We start from the raw sequence: 13,820 nt of genomic DNA on the forward strand, positions 1-13,820 counted from the left end.
TCTGTTATTCTACTATTTGTTGCCTCCAGAGTATTTTTAATTTCATTTATTGCATTATTCATTATATATTGACTCTCTTTTATTTCTTCTAGGTCCTTGTTAAACCTTTCTTGCATCTTCTCAATCTTTGTCTCCAGGCTATTTATCTGTGATTCCATTTTGATTTCAAGACTTTAGATCAATTTCACTATCATTATTCGGAATTCTTTGTCAGGTAGATTCCCTATCTCTTCCTCTTTTGTTTGGTTTGGTGGGCATTTATCTTGTTCCTTTATCTGCTGGGTATTCCTCTGTCTCTTCATCTTGTTTAAATCGCTGAGTTTGGGGTGTCATTTCTGTATTCTGGCAGTTTGTGGAGTTCTCTTTATTGTGGCATTTCCTCGCTGTTTGTGGGTTTGTACAGGTGGCTTGTCAAGGTTTCCTGGTTAGGGAAGCTTGTGTCGGTGTTCTGGGGGGTGGAGCTGTATTTCTTCTCTCTGGAGTGCAATGAAATGTCCAGTAATGAGTTATGGGATGTCTATGGTTTTGGGGTGACTTTGGGCTGCCTGTATTTTGAAGTTCAGGGCTGTGTTCCTTGTTGCTGGAGAATTTGCTTGGTATGTCTTGCCCTGAAACTTGTTGGCCCTTGTGTGGTGCTTGGTTTCAGTGCAGATATGGAGGCATTTCATGAGCTCCTGTCAGTTAATGTTCGTTGGAGTCAGGAGCTCCCTGGAGTCAGGGTTTGGACTTAAGCCTCCTGCTTCCAGTTATCGGTCTTATTTTTACAGTAGTTTCAAAGCTTTTCCTTCTATACAGCACCATTGATAAAACATCTATGTTAAAGATGAAAAGTTCCTCTACTGTGAGGGTCAACCAGAGAGGTTCACAGTGTTATATGAAGAAGAGAAGAGGGAGGAGGGAGTTAGAGGTGACCCGAATGAGATGAGGTGGAATCAACAGAGGAGAGAGTGGGCTATCCAGTAATCTCTTCCTTATGTGCACTCCACAACTGGACTGCTCAGAGTTGTTCATGGAGTTATACAGAGAAGAGAAGAAAGAGGAAGGTGACAGAGGTGGCCAGGAGGATAAAAGGGGGGAGTGAAAAGGAGGGAGAGAGATCCAGCCAGTAATCAGTTCCCTAAGTGTTCTCCACCATCTGGAACACACAGAAATTCACAGAGTTGCGTAGAGTAGAGAGGGGTTAGGGAGGAGACACAGGCGACCTGGTGGAGAAAAAGGAGAGTCCAAAGGGAGAGAGAGCAGTCAAGGCAGTAATCTCGCTCCCTAGTGAAAAATGGGTACTGAAGATTGGGTTCTTAAAGGTACAAAATTGGTAACAAATACATAAAAGCAAAAATTAAAAATCTAGAGTAGAGTTTGGAATTTCAAAAATACGATGTTAAATAAAAGAAGAAGGAAAAGAAAGAGAGAAAAAACGAACAAACAAAAACAAACAAGGTCATGAAAATTATAAATAAAATATAGGTACAAAATCGATAACTAATACCAACAGGCAAAAGTTAAAAATCTAGAGTAGAGTTTGGAATTTCAAAAATACAATGTTAAAAAAAGAAGAAGAAAAAGAAAGAGAGAAAAAAAAAACAAACAAGAACAAACAAAGTCGCATAAATTATAAAGAAAATACAGATACAAAATTGATAACAAATACCAAAAAGCATAAATTATAAATCTAGAGTAGAGTTTGGAATTTCAGATATACAATGTTATTTAAAAGAAGAAGAGAAAGAAACAGAGAAAAAGAAAAAATAAAAAAGGGTCACAGAAATTATAAAAAAAAAAAAAAAAAGAACTATAGGTACAAAATTGATAACAAATACCAAAAAGCTAAAATTAAAAATCTAGAGTAGAGTTTGGAATTTCAAAAATACAATGTTAAAGAAAAGAAGGAAAAAAAAAAAACAAGGTCAAAAAAATTATAAAAAATATATATATGAAGTTTGCTTTTAAAAAAAATGGAGTCTTCTTTTTTTTTTTTTTGCAAAGTAATTGGTTATAAAAGTGAAAATTAAAGGAATAATAGAGGACTTAAAATTTTTTTAATTAAAAAAATTAAAAAAAGAAAGAAAGAATGATCGTAAAAATAGTAAAAATATATCTAGGACTTTCTCCAGTTTTGTTGTGAGTATTGCAGGTTCAGTTCATTTTTGGCTAGTTCCTTGGTCCAATTTATATTCCTCAAGATCTATAGGCCCCTTCCTATTTAGTCCGTAGTAACCACAGGGTTTTAATCTATTGCCTGTAGCTTCCAAGGTGGTTCCCTCTGTTATAGCTTCTTCTGTTTGCTGGTCTCTTCAGTGTCTGGTTTCCGCCCTGACACAAAGAGGATGGTGGAGGACAATTTTTTTTTTTTTTTTTTTTTTAGGCTCACTTGTTCAGTCGCGCTGTGGGGAGGTAGGGAGGGATGCTGCAAACAAATAACACTGGCATGTGCTCGCAGTGCCTCAGCCACACTGCATCTGCCCCCCATTCACGGTGCGTGTAGCCTCCCTGCCCACGCTGCTCAGGCTCTAGGTTGCTCCGCCGGGAACCATCCGTGGCTGGCTCTGGGCTGTCTGAACTTCCCAGGTCCAAGCTGCTCAGGTTCAGGCACTCGGGTAGTCCTCAGAGGCACAGACTCTCGGTTGGGCCTGTTTTTTGTGCCCTTCCCAGATCCGAGCAGCTCAGGTGATGAGGTGTTTGGTGCATGTGATTGCTGTGACTTATCTCCTCCCCTCCGCTCGGTTATCTAGGTGTGCACCGGCGCACCTTCTCAGGCAGATGTTGACCGTCCAGACCCCCAAGAAGTTTTAGTTAGCAAAGAAGCCTGCTTACAGTTTTATAGGTAATGTCTCTCTGGGGCCGCGATTGTCCCCTTCCGGCTCTGGCTGCCTATCACTGGAGGGGGATGGTCCTCCGCCGGCTATCTCTGTTCAGTCCTTTGTTCCGTGTGCGGGCCTGGCAGTGTCTTAGGTTAGGGCTGGCTTTTTGCATGGTAGATATCCCACAGTCTGGTTTGCTAGCCCAAATTATTTCGCTCAGATAGCGCTCGGGGTATTCAGGCCAGATCCTTACGATGCAGCCCGCGCTGCGCCTCCCTGCCCAGCCCCTGCTTGCTAATGATGGATGCAGGCATCTGCGCTGCTTCTCCACTGGGGGAGTTACCGTAGGGCTCACAATGTGCGGGTTTTAATTGTTTATTTATTTTTCCTCCCTGTTATGTTGCCCTCTGTGCTTCCAAGGCTTGGCACAGATTCAGCAGTGAGCTCTTCAGCCAATCTTTTCCAAGCAGAGATCTCCTGGCTTCACTATTCTGAATTTTCTTTTATGTTCAAGTTCTGTACTTCCTTTTTTTCTCAAAAATCCTCTTTCTGATTCCTGTTCTGCTCTGCTCCCTTAAATTCTGAAGTACAAGCATTGATTCCAAAGAGTCCATCTTGACTAAATGGAGGTAGGCACCCAGACCTTTGCTATTTCTCTTTATCATTTTTCATTTAATCTCTACCCATTCCAGGCTGTCTCAGGCTGGATTTGTTAACCAAACACTTCTGAATTTCCAGACTGTGCCTTGGAGTTCCAGAGATTTAAGCTTGAATCCCATTTCTGCTGCTGATTGGCTGTAAGACTCGAGGCACATTACAAATTCTCTAAGTTTCTCTTGCCTTATTTGCCATTTGAGGCAATAATATTAACTTGCAAAGCTTTTCTAAGGTCTAAATGCTATTTCACTTGCCATGTTCTTTGTGCAGTGGCTGGCATATAGCAACTGTCCAAAAAATGTGTTCTTTCTTCTTCACCATCCTACCTCATTTTCATGTCAAAATATTTTCTGCCTTAGCTTTTATGAATTTCATTGTTAACCACCATGTAACTTGCCTGTCACCACATAGCTTACTTGATGTGTAAGTTTACTGCAGCTCTTCTGAATTCTTTGATAAATAATGTGCTGAGCACTGATCACGGCCAAAGAAGAAACTGAGGAACACTGAGAGTCAACCTGACCTGCAAGCGAACAGTGAGTTCATGACCCTTACTGTTCATTTCACTGGTAGCAAGAAAGAAAATGTCTGTGTATACAATTGTGTGTATTTCTGCAGGAAGTTTATTTATTAATTCAATGAAAGAGTCAGTACCTTCTTTTTGAAGGTCCATTAAGCCTTCTTTTCATGCTAGTTGCTGATAGTTGACAGTGTTGTAAGTAGCCATGATTTTGAGCTTGAAATCTAGAGAAAAATTAGATCTTGATTCAAATCCCATTTTGACCATTTTACTTTGAGTTTGAGCTTAGAAATGTCAAATTTTTCTAAACCTCTGTTTCTTCACCCATAACATGGTACTCTTAATAGAACTTTATTCACAGATTTTTTTAAGGAGATAAAACATGCATGAAGTTAGTAACAGCTAGCTAAATAAAATTGAGCTCTTACTCTTTCATAAAAAAAATTTCTGGGTACTTTCTGTGTCCTAAGGTACCTTCTAAGCACTGTCTTGACAGAAGTCAACAAAGCAAAACCCTCACCCATTTTGAGTTCACATTGTAGTGGGATTAGTGGAAAGATCAATGCCCTGGAAGTCGGGAGGCTAAAATTAACACATGGTTTCCACCCAGTAACTATCCTCTTCTAAGTCTTCATCTTCTCATCGACAGAATAAGCCCCAGCATTGTTGCCTTTTGCTCTCTGGATGGACTTGGACTCTGCCTTGTGATTGGGGTCATGGCCATGGTCGATGGTGCGCCAGGGTCTCCTCCCACCTAGGTTCACAGTAGTTGAATTTATAGACTTATAAGGAATGGCAGTTTCTGACTATTTTGAGCATCAGAGCTTTGATTTCTTATCCCAGCAGCCAAGATTAACTTTACAGCCAGCCATTCCTGTACCCTCCAGTTATCTCTCTGGAATTCTGTGAGCTGAGTATCATATCATTTATGTGTTTTCTGGATCAAGCTAGGCTTCCAAAGTAGGAAGATCAAAGGAGAAAGTGAGAAGGTATCTAAGTTTACCAATTATACACAACTGGAAATTAAACAGAAAGTAGGAAGGAAAAAAGAGGAAAGGAAGGGAAGAGAAAAGGAAGGAAGGAGGAAGGGAGGGAAGGAAGGAAGAAAAAAGATAATGCAATAGGAAAGGAACTAAGAAGGAAAAGAAGAGAAGCTGGAAGAAAAGTTGAAACATTAGTGAGAGCCCCAGCAGAAAAGAGGCATATGAGGAAGTGTTTCTTCAAAGACCTACTCATAAGAGGTAAATGAAATTAAGTAGAACCAACTTAGATATCTGCTACAGTGAATTATATGCACTGTAGTGAAGATGTTTCACAAGTCTTAGCCTGAAGAAGCAAGGCAAAAAAATTTCAAAGAAAATATTTTCTCTTTTAAAAAAACAAAAACAAAAGCATTGAGAGGAAATCAGGGACTGGAAGGAAATGACCTCTGGAGGAGTTAAATCTATTTGATTCTAACCTTTCTCTTTTTAAAAAAAATATCTTCCTAGGTACAGTCACTAGCTTTTCCTCAGTTCATTTCAGGAATTTGAGGGAAGCCCAACTTTCCCCTTCCTTCCACACACAATGCCATTGAGGTCCCTGGAGAACAGCAGCAGCATGTCCTCCACCTTCCTGCTGAGTGGCATTCCTGGCCTGGAGCACATGCACACCTGGATCTCCATCCCACTGTGCTTCATATACATAGTCTCCATCCTGGGCAACTGCACTATCATCCTTATCATTAAAACAGAGCCCTCGCTCCATGAGCCAATGTACCTCTTCCTGTCCATGCTGGCTCTGACTGACCTGGGTCTGTCTCTTTGCACCCTCCCTACAGTGCTAGGCATCTTTTGGGTTGGGGCACGAGACATTGGCCATGATGCCTGTTTTGCCCAGCTCTTTTTCATTCACTGCTTGTCCTTCCTGGAGTCCTCTGTACTACTGTCTATGGCCTTTGACCACTTTGTGGCCATTTGTCGCCCCTTGCACTATGCTTCCATTCTCACCCACACAGTCATTGGCAGGATCGGCCTGGCTTCTTTGGGTCGCAGTGTAGCACTCATTATTCCTTTACCTTTTATGCTCAAAAAATTCCCATATTGTGGCTCCCCAGTCCTCTCACATTCCTACTGCCTCCACCAAGAAGTGATGAAATTGGCCTGTGCAGACATCAGAGCCAACAGCATTTATGGCATATTTGTCATTGTTTCTACAGTGGGTATAGACTCACTGCTCATTCTCTTCTCCTATGCCCTGATCCTGCGCACCGTGCTGTCCATTGCATCCAGGGCCGAGAGGCTCAAAGATCTTAACAGCTGTGTTTCCCACATCTGTGCTGTGCTCCTTTTCTATACTCCCATGATTGGCCTGTCGGGCATCCACCGCTTTGGGAAGCAGGCACCCCATCTGGTCCAGGTGATTCTGGGCTTTGTGTATCTTCTCTTCCCTCCTCTGATGAATCCCATCGTCTACAGTGTGAAGACCAAACAGATCTGTGATCGTGTGACCCATGCCTTTTGTTCCTAGCTGGGTCTAATCTTGGAGGCACTGTTTTTTAAATGTACCCTTACTCTTCTATTATTTATAATATCTAATGTGCATGAAGTGGAAGGATTGTTATTTATTTACTGAACAAATAAGAAGTCACAGCTCTCATGGAACCCTCACTGTGGTATCAAGGAAATACATGGCAATATGACATGGTGGCTTGTATTTTCCAAAGAAGGCCACAGGGTTACCTCTCATCCCCAATTCTCTTCCAGAAATGCCTGAGTCCTCCATCAGGGGTTGGAGTATGTTGCTTCTCCCCTTGTAACTGGGTCAGACTCAGCAGCTCAGTGGATTGGATGTTGAGGTAGCAATGCTATAAGACTTATGAGGCTGGGTCATAAGAGGTGGTATGTTGCTCATTGACATTCACTCTCTTTCTCTCTCCCTCTTTTTCTGTCTCTCTTTCGATATGTATATATAGCTGTCACTCAGTGCTTGCTTTTGAAACCTGGCCATCATACTGAGCAGAAGCTCAAACCACATGGAGAGGTCACATTTAGGTGTTTTAGCCAATAGACTCAGCTGAGGCCTCAGACTTGGTTGGATCATTATCAGCTGCTAGTGTCAATGAATCTTCAAATTATTCTAACACCCAACCTTCCTGTCTTTCCCACTTGCACCTGGTGAAACAACCAATGTACTGTGAGTCCAGCCCAAATTGCAGATTTGTAAGTTAAATGAATATCTGTTTTTTTTTGTTTGTTTGTTTGTATGTATGTTTTAAAGACACTACCTTTTGTTATTCTTTGTTAACCATACGTTAACTGTGTTCCATATGTTAGCTGTGTTAAAGTGAAAAATGTTGATATAGAAGCTAAAAGAAAGATTTCTTCCTCCAGCTAGAGAAAGAAATGGAATGAAAGATTTCCTTGAGTTGGCATAGAAGGCAGCCTTCAGGGATGTATTGAAGTTAGACAGGCAAACTGGAAAGTGATGGTCCAGCCTGAGAGAACAGCATTTGCTAACCTGACACAGAGGTGAGGGAGAGGACCCTGTCTTCAGGAAAATATCTGAAGTTGTTCTTATTGCCATTGCTCTTCCCTAGCAAGTCAGAGAAGAGTAGATAATGTGGGGGTGGTGGTAAGTGGACTGAGGTGGAGGCACTGACCCTATCGTTATAAGCCAATGAACTAAAAGGAGAGAATTCCTTACACCCTCCTATTTGTGCACTGCAGCTCTACTACATTGCTCCAGATTTTTTTTAATGGATTTTTTGAATAATACTTGTCTGAACAGTATTTGTAATTTTGACTTGGAGATATTTTCAAGGAAAGCAGGCCTGGATAAGATACTACCAAGGGTAGTTTTGAACATCTAGAGGGAAGCATGAGGATGTTGTGTTCCTGCATAGTTTTAGTTCAGGGTCTAGAAAGAGAGTGACAGAGGGCCAAGGATAGAATTCTCTACTAGGACCTTTATGTGGAGGCTGTTCTCTCTCACTGAAGTTAGTCTCATTCAAGGCTACCTATCACATTTGGCATTTAACATTTCATGTGTCATGCCCCACTGCCAACCAGTGCTTCATCCAGTCTGGCATAAGAAAACTGTTTTCAATGACAGCTATGTGGAAACCTTAGATGATATCACTTGAAAGATCCAAGATTACTTATAGACAGCAAATAGAATATGTCCTTTAGTATCATGAGTGGTTTATGGATTGAACCCACTGCTCATGTGTTTCCCTCATTGTCAGGCAGGTTCTTTAGCACTAGTTTCACTTGGGAAGCCCCCACAAAACTTCAAAACAACCACAGAGCCACTAAAAATACTGAAGCATACATTACAACTCCACATCTGGAAACAATATGTATGCCATCTACAGGCAATTTCAATCCTTCAGTGGGAGTCATGTTCTCTTATATCTTATAATGAATTAAAGAGTTATTGTGATATACTGGTCAGTAGAATAAACTTGGAGTCAGTTTTGAGAAAGTTCTGCATTCTAACTGTGAACTTAGGAACTTTTTCTATTAAAATGGATCTAACAATGTCTATCCCACAAGGCTTTTTACATAGTCCAAGTATGCTTAGTCATTCAGTGGTGTCCAACTCTTCATGACTGTATCCCACCAGGCTCCTCTGTCCATGGGATTTCCCAGGCAAGAATAGTGGAGTGGGTTTCCATTTCCTTCTCCAGTGGATCTTCCTGACCGGGGAATTGAACTGGGGTCTCCTGCATTGCAGGCGGATTCTTTACCAGCTGAGCTACCAGGGAAGCCCAAAATGTGTGAGTGAAGGAATATTCCCTCAGTCCACAAGAATTTGTTGAGTGTGTGTGTGTGTGTGTGTGTGTGTTTCCCTAGGCAGAGTCTGCATCCTAGAAACACAGTGGGCAAAATATTAAAGAAAGACTTTGTTCTTGGTTTATATTTTTGTATTTTGTTTGTTTGTTTGTTTTATTTTTAATTGGAGGATAATTGCTTTACAGCATTGTGTTGGTTTCTGCCAAATATCATCATGAATCAGCCACAGGTATACCTATGTCCCTCCCTCTTGACTATCCCTCTGCCTCCTTCCCCATCCCTCCCCTCTAGGTTGTTACAGAGCTGAGAGACACAGACAATAGAAAAATCAATGAGTAACCATTTCAGATAACACCAAGTGGTCTGAAGGAAACCAAATGGGGGGGTTCAATAAAATTCTAAACTATGTGAGATATGAAATGATTGAAAGGAAAAGCATTCCAAAAATGCAGAATAAATGTCAATGGTCTGAGGTTGGGAAAAAAAAAAAAAAAAACAAAGACAAAGAAAAAAAAACCCAAAACTGAAAGGTAGGAAAAACAAAAAGACCAGTGCCAGTATGGCTAGAGCTAAGTGAGTAAACATTAACCAGTGGAAAATTAGAAAGCAATAATTTGATATTAGATACAGGGGACAGGAATGCTAGGCAAAGCTGATGTTTTAAGGTCACTGTCAGAAAAGATTCCTTGATTTAGGCGAAACACAAGCTGGAACCAAGATTGCCGGGAGAAATATCAATAACCTCAGATATGCAGATGACACCACCCTATGGCAGAAAGTGAAAAGGAACTAAAAAGCCTCTTGATGAAAGTCAAAATGGAGAGTGAAAAAGTGGGCTTAAAGCTCAACATTCAGAAAATGAAGATCATGGCATCCGGTCCCATCACTTCATGGGAAATAGATGGGGAAACAGTGGAAACAGTGTCAGACTTTACTTTTCTGGGCTCCAAAATCACTGCAGATGGTGACTGCAGCCATGAAATTAAAAGATGCTTACTCCTTGGAAGGAAAGTTATGACCAACCTAGTCAGCATATTTAAAAGCAGACACATTACATTGCCAACAAGGGTTCGTCTAGTCAAGGCTATGTTTTTTCCTGTGGTCATGTATGGATGTGAGAGTTGGACTGTGAAAAAGGCTGAGCGCTGAAGAATTGATGCTTTTTTTTTTTCTGTTTTTTTTTTATTTTATTTTATTTTTAAACTTTACATAATTGTATTAGTTTTGCCAAATATCAAAATGAATCCGCCACAGGTATACATGTGTTCCCCATCCTGAACTCTCCTCCCTCCTCCCTCCCCATACCATCCCTCTGGGTCATCCCAGTGCACCAGCCCCAAGCATCCAGTATCGTGCATTGAACCTGGACTGGCAAATCGTTTCATACATGATATTTTACATGTTTCAATGCCATTCTCCCAAATCTTCCCACCCTCTCCCTCTCCCACAGAGTCCATAAGACTGTTCTATACATCAGTGTCTCTTTTGCTGTCTCGTACACAGGGTTATTGTTACCATCTTTCTAAATTCCATATATATGCCTTAGTATACTGTAATGGTGTTTTTCTTTCTGGCTTACTTCACTCTGTATAATAGGCTCCAGTTTCATCCACCTCATTAGAACTGATTCAAATGTATTCCTTTTTAATGGCTGAGTAATACTCCATTGTGTATATGTACCATAGCTTTCTTATCCATTCATCTGCTGATGGACATCTAGAATTGATGCTTTTGAACTGTGGTGTTGGAGAAGACTCTTGAGAGTCCCTTGGACTGCAAGGAGATCCAACCAGTCCATTCTGAAAGAGATCAACCCTGGGATTTCTTTGGAAGGAATGATGCTAAAGCTGAAACTCCAGTACTTTGGCCACCTCATACGAAGAGTTGACTAATTGGAAAAGACTCTGATGCTGGGAGGGATTGGGGGCAGGAGGAGAAGGGGATGACAGAGGATGAGATGGCTGGATGGCATCACTGATTCAATAGACATGAGTCTGGGTGAACTCCGGGAGTTGGTGATGGACAGGGAGGCCTGGCGTGCTGCAATTCATGAGGTCGCAAAGAGTCGGACACGACTGAGCGACTGATCTGATTTGATCTGAGAGTTTACAATGCTCTGAGGGACCTAGGATGAAGTCCTTTGTATCTAATATTGTAATTGTTAAACTTTGTAACATATGTAACCCAGAAATGATGGGAAAAGGGAAGATATGAACTGCAACTTCCTGTGAGAATTCTGAGGCTCAGACTCCTCTGAAGACATTTAAAAGTACCAAAATCTGGTTCCCTCATACTACTTATAAATATTCCATCACTATTTGTCAAATTAAATGCTCTATTCATAATGTATTCCTGACTTTATAATAAATTCCATACTGCACAGCTCTTCACTCTCCCCCAGTCTTCCATTAAATGGTAAATGCTGTGGCACTGAATCCACTGTGTGTGCTCAGTTGCTCATCCATGTCCAACTCTTTGTGACGCCATAGACACTACCCTGCCAGGCTCCTCTCTCCGTGGGATTTTTCAGGCAAGAATACTGGAGTGGATTGCCATTTTCTTCTCCAGGGGATTTTCCTGACCCAGGGATTGAACTTGCATCTCCCGTGTCTCCTGCATTGCAGGTGAATTCTTTTACCTGTTGAGCCATTGGGGAAAGTCCTGAATATATTGTAGATGCCAATAAATACTGGTCAACAGTTTATTGCCTAAATATTCAATTCTTGTCTCTTGTTGTTGTCGGTCAGTCGCTAAATTGTGTCCGACTCTTTGCAACCACACGGACTGCAGCACGCCAGGCCTCCCTGTCCCTCACTATCTCCTGGAGTTTGCCTAAGTTCATGTCCATTGAATTGGTGATGCCATCCAACATCTCATCCTCATCTTATCTCCTACATATGTTAGATAGCTTCTCCAAGACTTTCTCCCGGATTTGTTGAGTCTTTACACAATACACGATGGGGTTCATTAGGGGTGGCAACAACAAGAATATGTCTGCAATAAGGATTATAGCAAAGGGGCTTTTGTGCTTGGCAAAGCGGTGCATGGCAGCCAGAGTAATGATGGGCACATAGAAAATGAGTACAGCACAGAAATGTGAGACACAGGTGTTAAGGGTCTTAAGTCTCTCTGCCAAAGATGCAATGTTGAGTACAGTCTTCAGGATCAGTGTATAAGAAAGAACAATGAAAGCCAAGTCCAGCATAGTACAGAGAGCAACAAAGAAACCATAGATAACATTGATCTTGTTGTCAGAGCAGGCCAGCTTCATGGTATCCTGATGAAGACAATATGAGTGAGAAAGGACATTCTTCTGACAATATTTCAATCTCCTTAGCATGAAAGGAAATGGAAGCACTAAGAGAAGGCTCCTGGTGGCTAAAATCGGTCCCATTTTAGCAACTCTGTTGCTAGTCAAGAGAGAATTATATCTCAGGGGATTGTGAATGGCAAGAAAGCGATCCAAAGACATAACCAGCAGTACTGAGGACTCCATGACTGTGAATCCATGGATGAAAAATTCTTGAGCAAAGCAGGCATTGGGTGAAATTTCCATGGCATTGAACAAGAAGATTCTCAGCATGGTAGGGAGAGAGGAGAAGGACAGGCCCAGGTCAGAGATAGCCAACATGGCAAGAAAATAATACATGGGTTCATGAAGTGAGGGCTCTGTCTTTATGATAAAGAGAATGGTACTGTTGCCCATGATGGCAACCAGATATAGGAGGCAAATGGGAATGGAGATCCACTCGTGGGCATGTTCCAATCCTGGAATTCCAATCAGAAGGAAAAGCTGCACCTCAGAGTTATTGAGAACAGCCATGAGAAGTGGGAATATGAACTCTTTAGCCAGATCTGAAATCACATAAACAAAAAGCAGTAACACTTTTGGATAAAGCTCAGTGCTGGACAGGAGTGGGGAGGAGCAGAGGGAGATGAGCGGTTTTTCTTACACTATATACAGAAGCATATATTTGATAAAATATTAATAAAAAGAAACTGCCAACATTTGTCAAAAAGCCTTAAACATGTTCATGTCCTCTAACATAGGAATTTTACTTACAGTAATTTATCCTAAAGAGGTGGTTTTCCAACATTTCTAGCCAAACATGAAACTCATGTCAAAGCAGAGCTGCTTTATTTGAGTTACTGACAGATACTCAGAATCTTTTCTACAGCTTTTCCACATGATCTTCAGTAGTTCTCTTGCACAGAGATCCCTGTAGATATCTACACTATGGTGAATAGCAAATGCTAGAAAGTAAATTTATAAACTAATTTAATTATTAAATTTATGGTCTTGGTATTTATTACTCTATTTTATACATGAGCATAAACACCACTCTGGGCTCAAAAAATCATGAACAAGTATCTGTAATATATTAATATTGATGATATAGTGGTTTTCAAATGAAAAGCTAGGAGAAATGGAACATGGATACACCCTTGGGAGTTATGTATCTGTAATGCCTTCATTTTCCTGCACAAAATATGATAGTTTCTAGCTCAAACACCTTTGGCCCATACTTCAAGTTATTATTTATTATTTCAAGAAAAAATGTTGAAGCCATACATTAGTATCATATTCATCTTGTTTCTCTTGATCAATGACTGAATTAGTCATTGAAATTCAAAATGAAAAATATCCCAATCATTCCATTTACCTTTGTAAGGTAAAAATTTTAACTCCACCTATGCATTAAACTAAATTTTGATTTTACTGTTAAAGTCTCTTACATGAATCTGAACAAACTGGGAGACAGTGAATGACAGGGGAGCCTGAGTGCAAAGAATTGGACACAACTTATCAACTGATCAATGTCATTAAAGAGTTCACAGATTATGTTTTCAAAGGTAAAATATACAGTCTTGCAGCTTATGAAACTTTTGAGATTTAAGATATCCCAGTGTTGGATAATTGATATAAATTACCAGAGAAATACACATATTTAAGCTAACCATTTATAAATCCCATTTGTATTCGGTAAGCACAATGAATACATGCATATGTAAATACAACTTATTAAAGTAATAATTTCAATTGCACAAAAATAATGGCAAAACACAAAA

General features: G+C 40.6%; 2 protein-coding genes across 2 annotated transcripts; one reads left to right on the top strand and one right to left on the bottom strand.

The window, feature by feature from the left end:
* Positions 1-5,541: 5,541 nt before the first annotated feature.
* Positions 5,542-6,483, top strand: LOC129629122 (olfactory receptor 51G2-like). The gene has a single exon (XM_055548892.1). The coding sequence runs from the start codon at positions 5,542-5,544 to the stop codon at positions 6,481-6,483; it is 942 nt and encodes a 313-aa protein (XP_055404867.1).
* Positions 6,484-11,634: 5,151 nt separating this feature from the next.
* LOC129629123 (olfactory receptor 51A7) lies at positions 11,635-12,573 on the bottom strand. Its single transcript, XM_055548893.1, has one exon. The coding sequence runs from the start codon at positions 12,571-12,573 to the stop codon at positions 11,635-11,637; it is 939 nt and encodes a 312-aa protein (XP_055404868.1).
* Between the last annotated feature and the right edge of the window lie 1,247 nt (positions 12,574-13,820).

The sequence above is a fragment of the Bubalus kerabau genome, chromosome 15 (genome assembly GCF_029407905.1).
Source record: "Bubalus kerabau isolate K-KA32 ecotype Philippines breed swamp buffalo chromosome 15, PCC_UOA_SB_1v2, whole genome shotgun sequence".
Classification (NCBI taxonomy): Eukaryota; Metazoa; Chordata; class Mammalia; order Artiodactyla; family Bovidae; genus Bubalus; species Bubalus kerabau.

Bases quoted from the DNA above. Each gene is read 5' to 3' on its own strand.
- LOC129629123 (XM_055548893.1), bottom strand. From the start codon at position 12,573: ATGGCTGTTCTCAATAACTCTGAGGTGCAGCTTTTCCTTCTGATTGGA.
- LOC129629122 (XM_055548892.1), top strand. From the start codon at position 5,542: ATGCCATTGAGGTCCCTGGAGAACAGCAGCAGCATGTCCTCCACCTTC.